Source organism: Lynx rufus, unplaced genomic scaffold (genome assembly GCF_022079265.1).
Source record: "Lynx rufus isolate CCGP_SWC_20201006 ecotype Redwood Valley unplaced genomic scaffold, mLynRuf1.p SCAF_6, whole genome shotgun sequence".
Taxonomy (NCBI): Eukaryota; Metazoa; Chordata; class Mammalia; order Carnivora; family Felidae; genus Lynx; species Lynx rufus.
The window spans coordinates 9,195,157-9,214,344 of NW_025814878.1; the positions used below are offsets into that span (position 1 = coordinate 9,195,157).

At 37.9% G+C, this 19,188-nt stretch overlaps 1 protein-coding gene across 1 annotated transcript in view; it reads right to left on the minus strand.

The window, feature by feature from the left end:
• The window catches only part of ESR1 (estrogen receptor 1), a 274,532-nt gene that overhangs the window by 148,666 nt on the left and 106,678 nt on the right, over nucleotides 1–19,188 (minus strand). The window contains exon 4 of the mRNA XM_047103088.1: nucleotides 9,286–9,621. Within this exon, the coding sequence (XP_046959044.1) occupies nucleotides 9,286–9,621 (336 nt within the window). The remainder of the gene's footprint in view (nucleotides 1–9,285; nucleotides 9,622–19,188) is intronic.

The window sequence follows — 19,188 nt, forward strand, 5'->3', positions numbered from 1 at the left end:
GCCCACCCCAATGACTTCATTTGAACTTGGAAGACCCTAATTGCAAATGAGATCACATTCTGAAGTACCAAGTGTTAGAATTACAGCATATCTTTTGGGGGGAACACAATTCAACTCATTTCAACATACCTTAATAGTAATATATCTAAATAGTTACAAAAACCTGGCATTCTAGAAGTAGCAGAGCCACAGGCCAACACTTCCGACAAGGTGGCTTGAGGACACCCAGCACCACACATCACCCAGCTCAAGATAAACATTCAGATTCTGAGGCCCTGACTCAGGCCCTGACTTACTTTTTTTTTAATTTGAGGGAGACAGAGTAAGCACATGCAAGAGCTGGAGAGAGAGGCAGAGGTAGGCAGAGAGAGAGAGAGAGAGAGAGAGTGAGAGAGAGAGAATCCCAAGCAGGCTCCGTGCTCAATGTGGAACCCAGTGTGAAGCCCAATGTGGGGCTCAATCCCACAACCCTGGGATCATGACCTGAACCAAAATCAAGCGTGGGACGCCCAAGTGACTGAGCCACCCAGGAGCTCCCCGGAAAGGGATTTTAAAGGCTTAAAGCATCTGGGCTAACAAGCATCAATGGGGCATCAAAGTTTCACATGAAAGACAAATCTAGTAAGCAGCTGCTGTCCTTGGGCTTCAACCAGAGCTCCCACAGGAGTAGTGAAAAGCTGTGCTGGGCTGACTTAGAAGTGGAACACTCCAAAGAGAGCCCTGCATTGCCAGCCCAGAGGGGCTGCCACCATTCATGCTAGGGTAATTCCAACCCAGTCCTGAGGCTCTTCTTTATAGAATGGTTGCAAAACCTAAACTGCAAATGTTACTCTTAAACATATGCATTCGTCACCTCTCCAGGATGTCACCCATACTTGCATGCCATGTTATTGCTCATTACCATACTATGCCAAAATGGGCTGGAACGCTATGACAGCCTGAGAGCAGAGTCTACTGGGCTGATCACAGGTTGGGTATCAGAGTACTAGATAGGAAAGCCAAGTCCCTGGAATCCACAAGAACCTCCCATAATAGAATGTGTTCCTTGAAGATGCTCCCAGTTCCCACAGTGAGGTATTGTGCCCTCTCCTTGCCCTCTTGTCCCTACCCATTCTAAGTTTTCAATTACATACCCTACGTGAAACTAACTCGCTGCAGGCCAACTGATGCCTGTTAAAGTCCTCCAAACTCAAGCTCTGTACATTCCTCTGAATATTGATCCCTTACAAAAGAGAGCCTGGAAATGAATCTCACTAAGGCAGATGCTACAGAGATATTAGAACATCAGGTAGATTCTGAAGAGAAGAAAAAGAGAATAATAGCACAGCTCTAAATATCCTTCTTCTTTATGGAAAAATTGTGTTCTAACAGGGCTCAGAGATTTCTTAAAGTCAGAATTTTCAAGAAACACCCTTTATTCATTCATTTATTCATCCATTCAATAAGCATTTCCTGTGCTTCATTGCTGATTTGAATGATGAGGATGAGTGTTAGAGTCAGGGAAGCTAACTCCTGGATTCCTGGTGAACACAGGAGCAGAAGAAACCTTGAGCCCTGTAATGGCGAAGACAGCCACACACCATCAGAGACAACACAAGAAGCTTCTGAGAAACCTGGGCTTGTAGCTGGTAGGAGGCATGTCCAAAAAAAAGTGTATCCTTTCTCCCCAGGGGTAAAACTGAGCAAGAATTCAAAGAAAAGTAGTGGGGAGTTGGGGCCCAGAAATAACTGGGGACTCATTTAGCATTGAGAAGCCAGGGACTGGGACAGGAAAGGGGAAGGAGAAAGGTTGCCTATATTGCCACCAAAAGAATGAGGAAGTGGTTAAGGTAGCATGTTTCCCATGAAACTGAGCTCGACTGTCATTTTCCCTTTATTTTTCTTCCTGGGCCAACAGCTTTAGCACACCTTCCCAGATTTGTGCCCAGCGGTCAGTGAGACTGCCAGGCTTCTGGCTATCAGTTTTTAAAAGACAAGAATAAGCTGAGGACTAGATGTTTATCTAAATATTCATTAAATAGATAGAACTAGAACTTGGAAGTATGAAATTACCCTTGAGATATTTATAATGACAGTGAATTTTGGAAAAGGTGTAATTTTTAATAAATCAAAGTAACAGTTACATGATGCAATTCAAGCTTCCAGGGGAAAAAAAATCAAATGTACTTCATTAGCACTGAAACTAAGAATCAGCCAGGCAATGATGCAGTTGAGTGTGATCCAGACATTAAAAACGTAACAACTTCACATTTTTGCCTTTTTTGACCTTCAGATAAACAATGTTATACTTGTTAACAAGTTTTCACCATGTATAGAATAATAGTAAATTAAGATTTAATAATCTAACCCTTTTAAAATTAAATCTCTACCCATGGATAGATTACATAGAGTGATTTTGTAAAGATTAACAAATTTCAGAATGAAAAATAAAGAGAAAAGCCTTTTCTACAGCGAGATAGCAAAAGACAGATATGTAACATGTGTTATAAAAAAGCATCCCTTGTCAGAGCTGAGCAGGTAGGTTTTATCATTCTTGCTGCAGTTGTTTTTAAAGTGTAAATGGAAAAAGATTAATTTCTTGATGTAAACTTTTGCTAGGTCTAATACAGATACTCTACAGATTGAAACCTACCAAAACTACATGATGCATTTTATCATAATGCTCTTCGTATCTTGAGTCTAAGTAAAGAAATGTATTATCAAGTAAAAAAATATGCTCCAAATGTTAAGGAAAAGGAAAATTCAAGCTAAAATCACCAACATCTGAAAATTCTGACAATATTCTATTAGTAAAAAAAAATTCTCAAACTACTAACATAGACAAATGAACTGATTATTTTTATTAAAATTCATCATGCAAAATGAAGTCAATTTTGGGGGGGGGGTAGTTTTCCAAGATGGAGACATAGGAGATTCCTGAATTCACATGCTCCCATAGACATACCAAATCTCTAGCTACACAATTTCTTCTGAAAGACATCCAGAAACTAGCTGAATGATTCCTACACAGTGGGGAAATGAAAAAATACTTACATCAATATACACCCCTGGTACAATGACACACAATCAAGAGGGAACTCAAAACTCTCAGTTTCTCTCTGAGGAGCAAAGATTTGGACCCAACATATACACTCCAGTTTTTAAAACTTTCACCTAAGGGGAGAGCCACCAAAACAGGCAGTGAAATACATGAGAAATATAAGACTATAGAAAACAAAGAAACTTCTTAATGGGCTCACAAGATTACTGTCCATCTTCCCAAGTTTCATCACAGAAATGAACATCTCCCAGTCTTTGTCTGATAGAGATCTATTTGCATATTTTAAGACATGCTACCTGTGGGCCAGGTTCTAATTTACTGTCATCTAGAGACTAACTATGATCCTGTCAGAGACTGGGGAAACCCTGTGGCCTGCTCCAAAAATCACCTATCTCTCTCTAAACGGAGCTTGTACATACATCTGGCATCCCAACTTTTTTGGCTGCCATCCAGGGAACTCATCCTTTGATCACCTGGTTCTATTGATCAGAAGAGCTTGTGTTTGCCAATCCCATAGACCTATAGCAAACAATTCCTAAAGCACTATCTCCGAGGCACAGCACAGAGGGAGCAAACAGACACTCTCATATCCCAGTATTTCCCTGAAAGAGATATATTTGTATCCTTTTAAAGCTGTTACCTGAGGATCCAGCTACCAATCAGCCTGAATCTAGGTGTTCAGCAAGATCCTCCCCTTTGGGATATTGACAGGACTTGGCATACCCTCAACTCTTGGGAACCACTGAGAAGAAAGAAGGCTGCCTAGGCAATCATAATAGTTTGAGAGACAACCAAGAGCTCAGGATAGGATGAACAATAAAGTTTGTCTCCTACTCAATCAAGACTAGGAAAGGGGGCTATTTTATCTAATGCACAGGAACCAACACAGAATCAAGTAAAATGAAGAAACAGAGGAATAGGTTCCAAACAAAAGAAATGAGATAAAATTACAGAAACAGACTAGCAAAGTGGAAGTAAGTGCTTTACCTAATAAAGAGTCTAAAATAATGATCACGAAGATGCTCACCAGAGTGAGGAGAACAATACATGAACAAAGTGGGAATTTCAACAAAGAGACAGGAAATATGAGAAAATACCAAACAAAGGGGTGCCTGGGTGGCTCAGTTGGTTAAGTGTCTGACACTTGATATTGGCTCAAGTCATAATGTCACAGTTGTGAGATCGAGCCCGCACTGGGCTCCACACTGAGAGTGGGGCCTGCTTGGGATTCTCTCTGTCCTTCTCCCTCCCTCTCTCTGTCCCTCTCTCACACACACATGTGCTCGCTCTCTCTCTCTCAAAATAAATAAATTTTTTAAAAAAGAAAATACCAAACAAAAATCACAGAACTAAAGAGTACAATAATTGCACTGAAAAATTTAATGGAGGGGTTCAACATCAGACTAGATCAAGCTGAAGAAAGGATCAACAAACTCAAAGACAGAAGAGAGGAATTCATCCGATCAGAGAAGTGAAAAGGAAAAAGAAAAAGAATGAAAAAGAGTAATGACAGTTTGAGGGACTTATAGGACAACATCAAGAAAACCAGCATTCACATTATAAGGGGTCTCAGGAGAAAAAAGAATGAAAGGGACAGAAAGCTCATTCAAAGAAATCATGGCTGCAAACTTCCCTAATCTGGGGAAAGAAAGAGACATCCAGATCCAGGAAGCCCAAAGAGCTGTAACAAAGATGAACCCAAAGAAACCCATACCAAGATGCATTAAAATTAAAGTATCAACAGTTAAAGACAGGAAGACAATCTTAAAAGCAGTAAAAGAAAAACAACTTGTTACACAAGGCTATCACCAAGTAAGGACATCAGTAGGTAACACTATCAGCACATTTTATAGCAAAAACTTTACAGGTCAAAAGACTGTCATAATATACTCAAGTGCTGAAAGAAAAAAACCATCAACCAATAATACTCTACCCAGCAAAGTTGTCCTTCAGAATTTTGAGGGAGAGGTCAAGAGTTTATCAGAAACAAAAGCTGAAGGAGTTCATCACCACTAGCCCAGCCTTACAAGAAATGTCAAAGGTACTTTTTCATGCTACAATAAAAGGATCCCAATTAGTAATAGGAAAACATATTAAAGTATATGGGGTGCCTGGGTGCCTCATTCAGTTAAGCATCTGACTTTGGCTCAGGTCATGATCTCATGGTTCATGAGTTCAAGCCCCACATCAGGCTTTGCTCTGACAGTGCACAGCCTGCTTGGGATTCTCTCTCCCTCTCTCTTCTCCTTCTCCACTTGTGTGCATGCTCTCTCTCTCTGAGTGAATAAACTTTAAAAAAAAAAAGAAAGCATAAATTTCAATAGTAAGGCAAATATAGAAATAAATTCAAAATACTCTAAAGTTATGGTGATGGATAAATCATTTATAAATCCAGTAGGAAGGTTAAAAGACAAAAGTAATAAAAATAATTGGGGCACCTGAGCAGTTCAGTCAGTTAAGTGCCTGACTCTTGGTTTCAGGTCTGGTCATAATCCCAGGGTCATGAGACTGAGCCTGCATTGGGCTCCATGTTTGAGGTGGACTCTGCTTAAGATTCTCTCTCTCCCTCTCCTTCATCCTCTCATGTTGTCTCTCTCTCTCCCTCAAAGAAAAATAATTATAATTATAATAGTTTGTAATGGATACACAAGGTAAAAAAATGTAAATTATGACATCAAACATAAAACAGGGGGGGAGAGCAAAAATTAGAACTTTAAAATATGTTCAAACTTAACTGGTCAAAAATCACCAATATATGTTATAAATATAAGTTGTTACATGTAAGCATAATGGTAGCTACAAAGCAAATGCCTACAGTAGATAAACAAAAGATAATAAGAAAGGAATCTAAGAAAACCACTGTGAAAGTCATCAAACCACAAAGGAAGAAAGCAAGAAAAGAAAAAAAAAAAAAAAAGAGGAACTACAAAACAACCAGAAAACAATTAACAGAATGGCAACAAGTACACACCTATAAATAATTCTTTAAATGTAAATTAACTAAATCCTCCAATCGAAAGACATGGAGAGATTGAATGAATAATAAAAAAAAAAAAAGACCCAACTATATGCTGCCTACAACAGACTCACATCAGGTTTAAGGACACAAACCGACTGAAAGTGAAAGGATAGAAAAATATACTCCATGCAAATGGAAAGCAAAGAAAGAAGGCATAGTAATACAAGATAAAATTCAAGAATTTAGTTAAAGACTGTAATGAGACAAAAAATCACTATATAATGATACAGAGATCAATCCGACAAGAGGGTAAAGCACTGCTTTCTTTTTTTTAATATTTATTTATTTATTTATTTATTTATTTTGAGAGAAAGAGTATGAGTGGGGAAAGGGGCAAAGAGAGTGAGAGACTCCCAAGCAGGCTCCGTGCTGTCAGTGCAGAGCCCAATGTGGGGCTCGATCTCACGAACTGTGAGATCATGACCTAAGCTGAAGTCAAGAGTTGGATGCTAAACCAAGTGAGCCACCCAGGTTCCCTGAAGGTAAAGCATTTGTAAATATTTATGCTCCCAACAATAGGGCACCTAAATACATAAAACAAACATTTAACAGACCTTAAAAGAGAAATAGACAGCAATACAAGAATAATAGAGGACTTCAATACCCCATTTTCAACAATGGATAGACCATCCAGACAAAAAATCAGTAACAAAACATTGAGCTTAACACACTAGACTTAATGTGAATGATAGTTCATGGTCATGGATTGGAAAAAATAATACTATTAAAATGTCTATACTACCCAAAGCAACAATATACAGATCCACCGTAATCTCTATCAAAATTCCAGTTAGATTTTTCACAGAAATAGAAAAAGAAATCCTACAATTCCTATGGAAACATGAAGACCCTGAATAGTCAAAACAATTGTAATAAAGAAGAACAAAGCTGGAGGCATAAGCATCACACTTCCTTATTTTAGACTATATTACAAAGCTATAGTAATCAAAAGAGTATGGGATTAACATAAAAACACTGACACGGAACAATGGTACAGAATAGAAAACCCAGAAATAAACCCAAGCATATATGGTCAATTGATTTATAACAAAAGAACTAAGAATATAAAATGAGGAAAAGATAGTCTCTTCAATAAAAGGTGATGGGAAACTGGATAGCCACATACACAAAAATGAAATTGGATCACTATCTTACACCATACACAAAAATCAATTCAAAATGGATAAAGGACTTGAAAGCAATACCTGCAACCATAGAACTCATAGAAGAAAACATAAGAGAAAGAGCTCCCTGACACCAATCTTGGCAATGCTTTTTTTTTTTTTTTTTTTGGATTTGACACCAGTCAGCTTTTGATTTACAACAGCTGTATTTTAATAGTACACACACACACACACACACACACGCACAATTTCATTTCTGCCTTTATAATTCCTTTTTGTTTTTTAACCATCAAGTAATAAGATATAGTTTGGTCCAAGAGTTTGAAATCGTTCAGGTCTTTTAAACTAATATGATCAAGTGGGTTTGCTATACATCTCATTATTATAAATTTGTTTAGTTCTGGGTTTAACAATGGGATAGCTAAACATGGATATATTTTCTTCCCCTTGACTTATGTCTCCATTTCATTCCGAAATTTGGAAGATTATTGCCATGAATTCTTCATTTACTGATGATGTATTTGAACTTCATTCCAGCTATTTCACATGCCCTTCAAGTATTATAAAAATGTCATGATGGAAATCTACTGATAAGTATGAAAAAATATATACTTGAGTTCAACAGTGCTCTGGAATGAATAGTGACAAGACTTCAAGAGGGAAAATATATGCTTATAGGACAATAAAACTTAACAGCAACCGAGAGTTGGCTCTCAGGTATATGGCTATTATTTGTTTCTTGTTTTTTCTCTTCTCCCAAAGTATTCTTTAAAAAGGCAATAACAAATATAAAGAAAAAAGTTATTACCACATTTAGATTCTATTTAGATTCTAGTTATTACCACACTTAGATTCTATTAATTGTTTATCATAGATCTGCTTCACATGAGGATGCGAAGCTAGGTTGGTGCTCAATAAAACTCTTAATTTCAAAGATGGCCAAGACTTTTTATTTGCCAGTTGGACTGACCCTAAAAATCTAAATATGCCTGTCAATCCCCATGTTTCCATTTAACGCAATCTTTACCACCTACATGGATGCCCTCTATCAAGTTGCGATCAAACATTGCTGCCTCCTTATTCAAAGAGGTTGCCAACTTATTCAAAGTTTACATGTTAATGGATGCAAATACACAAAATCGTCTCTAAGGTCAGACATTTGTCCACTTGGTCTACAATCGGTGAACTTTGCAATACAAGTACAAAGCTCCACATTTATTTAGTTTAATAAAAAAAATCCCACGCTTCATAGGTAACAATTAATTTCTCATATTAAAAGAAACCAAATGAGATGATCTCTGCCTAAAACCACTACTCATTTGATCTATAAGCCCAGAAAAAAGATGTAACTTCCTCTTGCCTTGGTTCATCTATGTTAGCTCCTGAATGGATATGTTGGGGCATGGAGGAGGTCATTTTCTAGTCTTGTTTCCATAATAACTAGAATTCTTCTCCCTGAACAACAAGAGCAACAGTCAAGTTTTGAAGGAACACCAGTTCTGAGAGAATCAACTGAAGGACCAAGTGTCACTTCAGCCAGTGTATCTTTCTACCAGCTCCTCTCAGGGATGCGAACCTATTTTATTTTTCTTTTGTATTACCTTTCTCCTAAAATATTAAGAATAGACAGTGGAGTACATAATTGGCATTCAGTCAAGACACCCATTATTATCTCTTTAGCCCACAAACATCTTAAAAGTTCTTAAAAGGTAAAACTGTTTATGAGTACCTGAGGTATGTTGAACAAAAGTCATCAATATTACAAATTTGTAGTACCTGGATCACTTTATGTTAAACATTTCTGACAGCGTGAAGATATAATATTATACGCATTTATTATGTAGTGTCCTTCCCAGAATTTTTAGTTAATATAAATAATGTCAGGTTAAAGACTTTAATCTTCTAGATTTTGATTTTAAAACATTGTTTCCTAACTGCCAGGAGAATTACAGTATGTTGATAGTGAAAATTAACAAATTGGATGTAACCATGAAACCAGTCAGATAGCAAGCTGTGGTGTCCCACGGCTCCTCCCATGACAGCTCAACCAGTTGGTGAGTAGTTTCAACTCCTAAAATAAATGTTGAGCTTAGTGTTCTTACCTGGCACCCTCTTTGCCCAGTTGATCATGTGAACCAGCTCCCTGTCAGCAAGGTTGGTCAGCAAGCCCATCATCGAAGCCTCACTGAAGGGTCTGGAAGGATCGTAGTCGGAATAGATTATGGGGGGCTCAGCCTCCAACAAGGCACTGACCATCTGATCGGCTGTCAGGGACAAGGCTGGGCTGTTCTTCTTAGTATGCTTAATCAAGAGAGGGCTTGGCCAAAGGTTGGAAGCCCTCACATCTCCGGAAGACCCCACTTCATTCCTGCCCTCCCCCTCATCTCTCTGGCGCTTGTGTTTCAACATTCTTCCTCCTCTTCGGTCTTTCCGTATTCCTGAGAACACAGAAAAAAAAATACCCAGTTTATTTTTTTCTCATGTAAACTTTCACACTAAAACCAACTTCCATGCTAATAGCCTTTCTTTTATTTACATAGATATTTTGAGGCACAAATTTGCTAGTAGGTGTTCAACAAGCAGCTGCCTAAGAGGAAAAAAAAAAAGGCTTTGATTTGTAGCATTCTCCAATTCCATGGTGTAAATACTCCCACCATGGCAAATTTCAAGCTACTTGTCTGAACTGGAGCGGCTTACAAAACTCCTGAAAAGTTAACAGTAGAATTTTGTGAGCCAACACAAGTTGGATCTGACAAACTGTGTGTGTGTGTGTGTGTGTGTGTGTGTGTGTGTGTGTAACAGATACTACAAAAAGAACAAAATCATACTGATTAGTTATTCTTGAAATGCGGCTTACCATCAAAGACAGCTTCTGCTATGAATATTCTTTTAACAGTAAATTTAAAAGGCACTGAGAAAAGCACTTTGTTACCATCCTATCGTCCAAGTAGGTCTCTTACTGGAAGACACGGAAGGGGAGTGACGTATCTGAAATGTATCTGACAGCCTCAGGATCCCACAGGTCCTCAGCGAGTCTTTGATTGTTGCTAAGCTGCACCTGATCACCTCAGTACTTCGCCTAAGACCTCCAAGTAGTTTACTTGGTTCTTAGATTTTCACAAATGTATTTCTCTTCCCCTAATAGAAAAGCTTTAAAATAGCTGAAAATAATTTTCCCCCAAAGGTTTACCCAGCTGTGGTTCTCACTAACTAAATTATAAACAGAAGGAGAATCCAGTCTCTTGCAATGATTCTTTGTGGTCCCATCTCGGCATCTTAACCTGGAAAAGGCCATGCTGTGGCACTGAAATGTATCAGCAGAAACAAATATCTTACAAAGACAAAAATTAACACAAGCTTCTGTAGTTTCAAAACTGGCCACATCAAAAGAAATGTTCATCTCTCCAAAATAAGCTGGACAGCAACATTTTTTAGGTTTGTATGAAAAAAATAATTTTGGTAAAAAGCTAATACAATTATTTTTAATATTAAATACATGAGCAGTACACACTCTTTATAATATATTACCTTTTCTCTCATAACAAATGAATAACTAATATCAGAAACTTGTTCTATTCTGTTCTAATTTGTCAAGGAATTTGGACAAATATGTGGCTGTGAATTTTTTACGTGTAACTTTTAAAAATTTTTTTCATAGGGGCGCCTGGGTGGCGCAGTCGGTTAAGCGTCCGACTTCAGCCAGGTCACGATCTCGCGGTCCGTGAGTTCGAGCCCCGCGTCGGGCTCTGGGCTGATGGCTCAGAGCCTGGAGCCTGTTTCCGATTCTGTGTCTCCCTCTCTCTCTGCCCCTCCCCCATTCATGCTCTGTCTCTCTCTGTCCCAAAAAAAAATAAATAAACGTTGAAGAAAAAAAAAAAATTTAAAAATTTTTTTCATAAATATTTTTAAGTGTTTATTTTTGAGAGAGAGGAGAGACAGAGAGAGAGTGAGTGGGGGAGGAGCAGAGAGAGAGGGAGACACAGAATCCAAAGCAGGGTCCAGACTCCGAGCTGTGAGCACAGAGCCCAATGTGGAGCTCAAACCCATGAACCGTAAGATCATGACCTGAGCCAAAGTCGGACGCTTAACCAACTGAGCTACCCAGGAGCCCCTTATGTGTAACTTTTATTCTTATAGGTCTAGATTATATACATTAGACAACGCCCTCAAAATATAATGAAGTCATAGACCCTTCCTATTTGTTCAGTATTAAAATAAGCATTTCTCAGAACTCTTGTAATAAGTAATAAAAATAAAGATTATTATCACTAATACACACGCAGTACTTACTCACGATGTATCTTAAGCACTTTATATACACTTTACATGAAAGCACTTTACAATTAATTTAACCCTCACCATAATCTCGTAAGGTTAATATTCGGAAACATCTATGTAGAAAGGTTAATGAACTTGTCCAAGACCATTCTCAACCAAGTATGATTCGAGATCCTGGCCCTAAAATGAAGAAGTCTCTCCAGTTAACAGTTTTAGAATTTTACCAATTATCGACAAAGTTGACAAATTCATGAATATCCAGAAGTAAAATAAGTTGGATGAGAACAGTTGTATTTGACCAGCCATTGTCCTTAGTCAGGCCTTTCAACCAGTTCATTGCTAGATATGCTCATGAGATAAGAGTATCTAGATTAAGAAAGATGATTCACTCTACTCTCAGGTCATCAGTGCATACCCGGAGTTATCACACCCATGGCTGAATACTGCATATATAAGCAAAATAGACTTATTTAGATTGGAGTAACTAGGATGGTGGGGAGGTGTGAAATCTCATCACACAGAGATCAACTGAGGAACAAAGAGTGGTTAGTGTAGAGAAAAGAAGATTTAGAGGAAACATGAGTGTCTTCCTATAAAGATGGTGTTATAGTCTGAAAGCTTGTGTCCCCTGAAATTCACATGTTGAAATCAAAGTGGTGGTACTTGGAGGTGGGGCCTTTGGTAGGTAGTTATGTCATGGGAGTACAGTCCTCATAAGTGGATGAATGGCCTCATAAGAGGCCAGGGAGCTAGTATGAGCTTGCTCTCTCTACTATGTGAGGATACGAGATATCTGTGAGCTATCTGCAAGCCAGGAAGCAGACTCTATTCAGACACCAGATCTGCGGCACCTTGATCTTGGACTTCCCAAACTCCAGAACTTTGAAAAACAAATGTTTGTTGTTTAAGCCATGAAGTCTTTGTCATTTCTGTTATAGCAGCCCACACTACCTGGGAGATGGGTTTGATTTGCTCTTCTGTGTTTCTTCTGTAATACCGAAGAAATATGTGGAAACTGTAAGTAGAGTTCAAAATAAGGAGGCAGTTTGCAATAGTCAAATCAGACAAAAAAGGTAGAATCTGCTGCCATAGGAAATGCTACATTGGATCACTAGAAGCTTCCAATAATAGCTAGCTGAAGACTTAAAAAAAATTTTTAATGTTTATTTATTTTTGAGAAACAGAGAGACAGGGTGTGAGCAGGGGAAAGGCAGAGAGAGAGGGAGACACTGAATCTGAAGCAAGCTCCAGACTCTGAGCTGTTAGTGCAAAGCCCAACACGGTGCTCCAGCTCACGAACTGTGAGATCATGACCTGATCCGAAGTCGGATACTTAACCAACTGAACTACCTAGGCACCCCTAGTGAAGACTTTATGGAAATGTTACTGAAGGGATTAATTATTGAGTGAGCATTTGCATTAGGTGACCTTCAATATACCTTCTCAAGACCACATGACTCCATTTGGAATGAAAGACCAGTAGCCTTGGAATGAAAAATGGGGGGTGGGGGGAGAAATCAAAAGCAAAAATTCCTTTAGAATCACATTTCTCAGGAAATTTTGAGGTCAGAATTTTGAAAGGATGAATTCTGATTGGTGTTTTACCTACTCTGGGTGGGCACCGGGGTAAAAATACTGCATTGTTTTTCAGTCATTAGTATATTATTCGAATATTTTTTATTTCTCTATAACTTTAGAAGGAGATTGGGAATGTGAATAGATCTTATAGGAAATCTGCAACAGCAAAGAAAATTTTTTAATATCAGATCTATGTGGAAAGATAAAAGCAAGGGATTTGACTAAAGCAAAAAAATGGTTAAAGATGATACTGTTTTTCCTTAGATGAAATCAGGAGTTATCTGATTACAACTACACATAAGCATTTTACTTTTTAAAGTCTATGCTTTCTATTATAAATGTAATTTATTTTTTAAAGATTGCAAAAGTAAAGACAACTAGACAGAAAGTTAACAATACAAAACATAGTATTACTACCCACTTTAAAAGGCCCTAGCAGTCTTGGGGCGCCTGGGTGGCGCAGTCGGTTAAGCGTCCGACTTCAGCCAGGTCACGATCTCCCGGTCCGGGAGTTCGAGCCCCGCGTCGGGCTCTGGGCTGATGGCTCAGAGCCTGGAGCCTGTTTCCGATTCTGTGTCTCCCTCTCTCTCTGCCCCTCCCCCGTTCATGCTCTGTCTCTCTCTGTCCCAAAAATAAATAAACGTTGAAAAAAAAAAAAATTAAAAAAAAAAAAAAAAAAGGCCCTAGCAGTCTTAATACTGATATATGATTTCCAGAAAAAGGATTTTAGACTCAATTCAGGTACTAGTAGAAGCAGTTATCAAATTTATCAAAGCCTTTATTCATTTGGTAAAAAAAAATTGTTCACTATTTATAAGGTATATTCACAGATGATACAGTGATAAACAAAGACAGATTATGTTACCCTCCAGCTTGGAAGGAGAAAGACATCAATTTAGAGTATTCATTCATTGGACGAATGAATGAATGAATGAATGAACTTCCCAAAACACAATGGAAGGGAGGAGGTGAATGAAGGAGGAGGAGACAAAGCTTCTGTAAGGGAGGGAGTTACATTTAAGCCAACTCGTGAAATTTCCTTTCTCGGAGAAATTTAGGCATAGTCTACTCAGAGTGAGTTGAGTCTCACAAACACATGATCTAGGATGTTGAACCCAAGACAAAAATGGCCCCAGGTTTGGCATGTAGAACAATAAGACACAAATGGAGAGATCAAAGAGAGAGTTGAATATTTATGAAATCATCAAATAGTCAAATAGGGAACGATGGATTCAATTAGCACTAACCAATATTTTCTCTAATGTACCCCTAAGTGCACTATATTAAATGCCAAAGTCCCTACAAAGTGTACAAATAGAACAAAAATAGAAAATTGTGCCTATTATGTGGCCAACTACATGTGGTAGGATCCTAAGGCACAGCTCAATGAGGAAGGCATCTTTTTCCACTTATAAGTAGTAATTGTCACATTACCAGTGACATACCAATGCCATTTACCAGTGACAATATTACACAAATATTTTATAGTACTTCAAAAAAATCAAACTGGAATTGAGTGGAAGAAGGTAAAAAAAAAATGACCCAAATCCTACTTCTCTTTTAACCTAGGTTAAATAAGAATTGCAGGTCAGAACCAACGATTACAGGTTGTGTTGCTATGGCACAGGCAGCCAGTTCTTAATTATACACAGTGATGGGGCATAGGAGTGGCATGCATAATTGAAACCCAAAGTAAAATTAAAACCTCTATGCTCCCCACCAAGACATTTTCCAGAATTATTTGGAGAGCAGCAACCTAGATTGATATGTATTTTACTTAAGCTGGCTTCCCTCTGTCGAACTTATTTTAACTATCAGTGAAAAAGACCAAAAGAACAAAAATAAGTTCACAAAGCAGAGGGATAAAAACGATTAGCTTCGATCATGCAAATATTAAACAGGTTGGCTCTTAACAGTCAAGACATTTATCTTGTGCATTATCTTATACAACAAATAGCATTTTAGCCTGTAACGCCATAGAAACAAGATGTAGTGGCATTCAGTACACAAACGTGTCCTTTTCCAGAATGACCGAGTAAAATATTCAGCAGTACAGTACAAATGTCCTGCAATGGATATACTAATATACACAAATTAGCCTTCAGGTTGTGGAACTGATTAGACAATACTTACATCAAAGCAAATTTCTCTACACTCCCTTTTTAAAATGTTAAGCTTGCAATAATTCAAGGATTACCCACTGGTTTCATATAAGGGACCAAGAAAATCAATGATCTCTCCATCAAGCAAGCCCACCATGAACTGTGAAATGCCACCAATGTGAATTTTATCCCCTGGGGTTAAGCCTTCTCTAAAATGCTTGTCACACTGTCGTAAGGATTTAGAAAGGCTGGGTATAGAACTTCCACTTAGCAGCACTCAAAGTGAATTTGAGTTATTCTAATCCACTAGGAAGTGTTAACATAAGGGAATTTGTTAAATTAAGGAACACAGGCAACTGTAATGGGAATAAAAGGGAGAAAGAAGGTGCATGGGGCTCTCTCTAGGTTAAGGTGAGTAGTAAGGAATCTCTTCCAAGGCTGCCTGGGATTGGAGAGGTTGCAAGGCAGCTCAGGGGCTCAGTTCTGCAAGGAGAAAGGGTCTGAAGACATATCAGTTGCTTAAACAATTATATTCTGGCCCTAAAATAAAAACCTCTGTCCTAATGTATCACACTAGATAGTCTGAAAGATCACTTCTAATTACTCTGGAGTTCTATTTAATCATTCTTTCTTTTTCATTCTTTAAATTCTTTGGCTTGACCATTATTACATCACAAGAAAAATTAATATGTTATCTGACTACTCACTAAAGAATTCATTAGATTGTTTGCTTCAGGTGCATTCTCCTTTTAAATTTTTCTTTTCCCTAAATGATCTTTTTTCTTAACACCCTGTGCCTCTACAAAAAGCTAGTATAACTTTAGTAATTTTTGCAGTTCCCTAAGACTACTTTAATGTATCATTAAATATTTCAAACATTTGCATAATCACTTCTCTTTTGTTTCTCAATAATTTCACATTATTCATGAGATATTAAAAAGCCAGATAAAGAAACACACTAAAAGCTTTTTAATTCAATATGTTGAGGAAAACAGAAGTGCTAATTAGTTAAGAATTAAATAAAGGTAAGAGCTAATAAGCTAAGAGCTAATAAACTTGCTCCAGAGAAATTCCCCTGCATCAGTTCTAATGCTTTATCTTCAAATACTAGAAATGAATCCTATAAAGTAGGAGCTATTACAGTCTCCCATCTAACAGAAGAAATTAGCTTACAGTAACTAGCATGCCATAGGTCACACCAAGAGCAGCTCAGAGATTTGCACTTAAGTAAAGTATGTAATTGTAAATTATTATCAATATTGTCATAGTCTCTCAGTGTACAAAGTCAAGGGACTATGAGTTATCCCATTCTTTTAGAGCTACTTAATGTTCTTTCCCCCGCTTCTTTCACATCCAACAAAACACTACCACCTAGCATTCCCTCATGTATTTCTTCCTTGAGTCTCTTCCTTTCTGTCTTCACTGCCACCATCTGAGCTCAAACTCCTATCCCTTCTTGCCCAAATCAATGCAGCAGCTCCTAATTCGTTTCCTTGCCTACCTCAATCTCCCTTCTAATCCAATTAACTGGTAATTGATTAATCTCCATTACACCCTCATTTCATCCTGTTACTGTCTGTCTAAATCCTTCAAAGACTTCCTTAGCTTACAACAGTTTAACTATGTGCTAAAGACTTAGCAGTTCTGGGGAAGTATCAGAGGTGATGTGGTTGGGACTTCTGGTCACCCCATTCTTCCCATTTGTCTAAAGAAGCTATGTGAGTGTGTGTGTGTGCGTGTTGCGTTAGGATTAGAAGAATAATTTATGTCTAAGAGGGTTTACTGTTTTATTTTACATTTAAAAAGCCACTGACCTACTGAATAAAATCAAACATTGCACTGAGACTCGTGAATTTCCACAAATAACCCCAAAGTACTTTTTTAAGTCTATTTTTACAGTTTCCCTCCACAAACCTTCATTTTTATGAAACAGGGTTGGACCTGTACCACTTTTTATAATACTTTCCAACATCACCATCTTTGCTCTTTCCACTCTCTCTTTTTTTTTTTTTTAACATTTATTTATTTTTGAGACAGAGAGAGAGCATGAACAGGGGAGGGTCAGAGAAAGAGGGAGACACAGAATCTGAAACAGGCTCTAGGCTCTGAGCTGTCAGCACAGAGCCCAACGTGGGGCCCGAGCCCACGGACCGCGAGATCATGACCTGAGCCGAAGTCGGACGCTTAACCGACTGAGCCACCCAGGCGCCCCTCTTTCCACTCTCTTATACTGGCCTCCAAAACCCAAGTAAGACCTCATTTCATCTGGGAACAACCAAGATGTCCTTCATAAATGACGGAATAAACAAAACAGTGGTACATCCATACACCTGAATAATATTCAATGATTAAAAGAAATAAGCTATCAAACCACGAAAAGATAGGGATGAAACTTAAGTGCATGTTGCTAAGTCGCCAGTCTGAAAAAGTTATATACTATATATGATTCCAATTATAGGGTATTCTAGAAAAGACAAAACTATAAAGATACTAAACAGATCAGAGGTTGCCAGGGGTTGAAGATAGGAGGGAGAGATCAAATGGGTGAAGCACAGGAGATTTTACAAGGTAGAGAAATTACTCTATGTTACAGTAATAGAAACTATTTTACAGTAGTATGTTATCGCAATGAAGAATATAAGACCTTAAATATTTTCCAAAACTATAAAACTTTATAGGGCAAAGAATAAGCCTAATATTTGCAAATGTTAAAAATCATTTAGGAAAGCAGAGGATTCTGGGATGAAATGAAGAATGTTACAAAAGAATCCAAATATACGGAACAATTTCACTGAAGGAGATAAAGAAATAAGGTGCTAACTTAAGTAATTCATAAAGAGTGGAATCTGTAAGACTAAAAAGGAACTGGACACAAACACTGTTCTCCAGTTGATGGATTGCTCACAATTGTGAAACCACTATATAGTATAATAGAATTAAATGATTAAGTAAATGAATGGCAGATGGGGGAGCCATGTTTCACACTGGAGGAGAAAGCAATAGATACGTAAGAGGGGACTAGAATAATCCATGCTATAATGGTTACAGTTGGAGACACCAGTATATATTCATGTTTACCTTAACATAGATACAGATGGTTATATATAAAAATGTTATAGATATGCATATATGGATGGGCTAATATACACACATATATCTCCTTGCATAGTCAGCTTAGAGGACCTACAGGTAACAATATCCCAGTAACAGCAAGTACATCTACTACCCAGATCTTGGCTTAAAATGAGAGAACCATCATTCCATTAAAAAAATGGCTGATTCTAGGGCTGAGGCAAGAAACACACTAAGAAGAGTCTGAACCATCTTGTAGTGACAGAAAGCAAGAAAGTGCTCCACAACAAAATCCTGCAATGATAAGTGTACATCAAAGAAAAACACTAGCCAGCTGAAAGAGCCGCCCATGTCAAACCTGGAACAATATGAGCAACAAAATAAATACAACAGTGTGAGATTATGCCCCAAAATATAAACATCCATGAGTCTAAACTTATTCAAAAAATGACTGAATAAATAAATTAACGGGAAAAAAACCTGGCAATCCCAAATAATTTAGGCAAATACTCCACCCTTGAGGCAGAGGAGCATAACTCCCCACTCCTTAAGTATGAGTTCACATAGTGACTTCCTTCCAAAAAGGACTGTATGGAAAGGGAAAAGAAGAGTAACTTAACAGTACAGACACCTGACAAATCCTGCCTCAAGTCAGGTGACCAAGGTTAACATCAACAGCAATAACTCATATTGATAGTATAACCCTTGATATGATGCGATGACAATGCCAGTTTACCACTGTGCCTCCCTCCTAAAAACACATTCTCCCTAGTCTAACCATGAGAAAATATAAGACAAATCCAAATTGAGAGACATTCTACAAAATATCTGACCAGAAATCCTCAAAACATATAATGTAAGATACTACCAGTAGAGGAAACTGGGTATGGGGTACTCACGAACTCTCTGTACTATCTTGGCAATAATTCTGTAAATCTAAAGCTAACCTAAAATAAGAAGTTTATTTTTAAAATC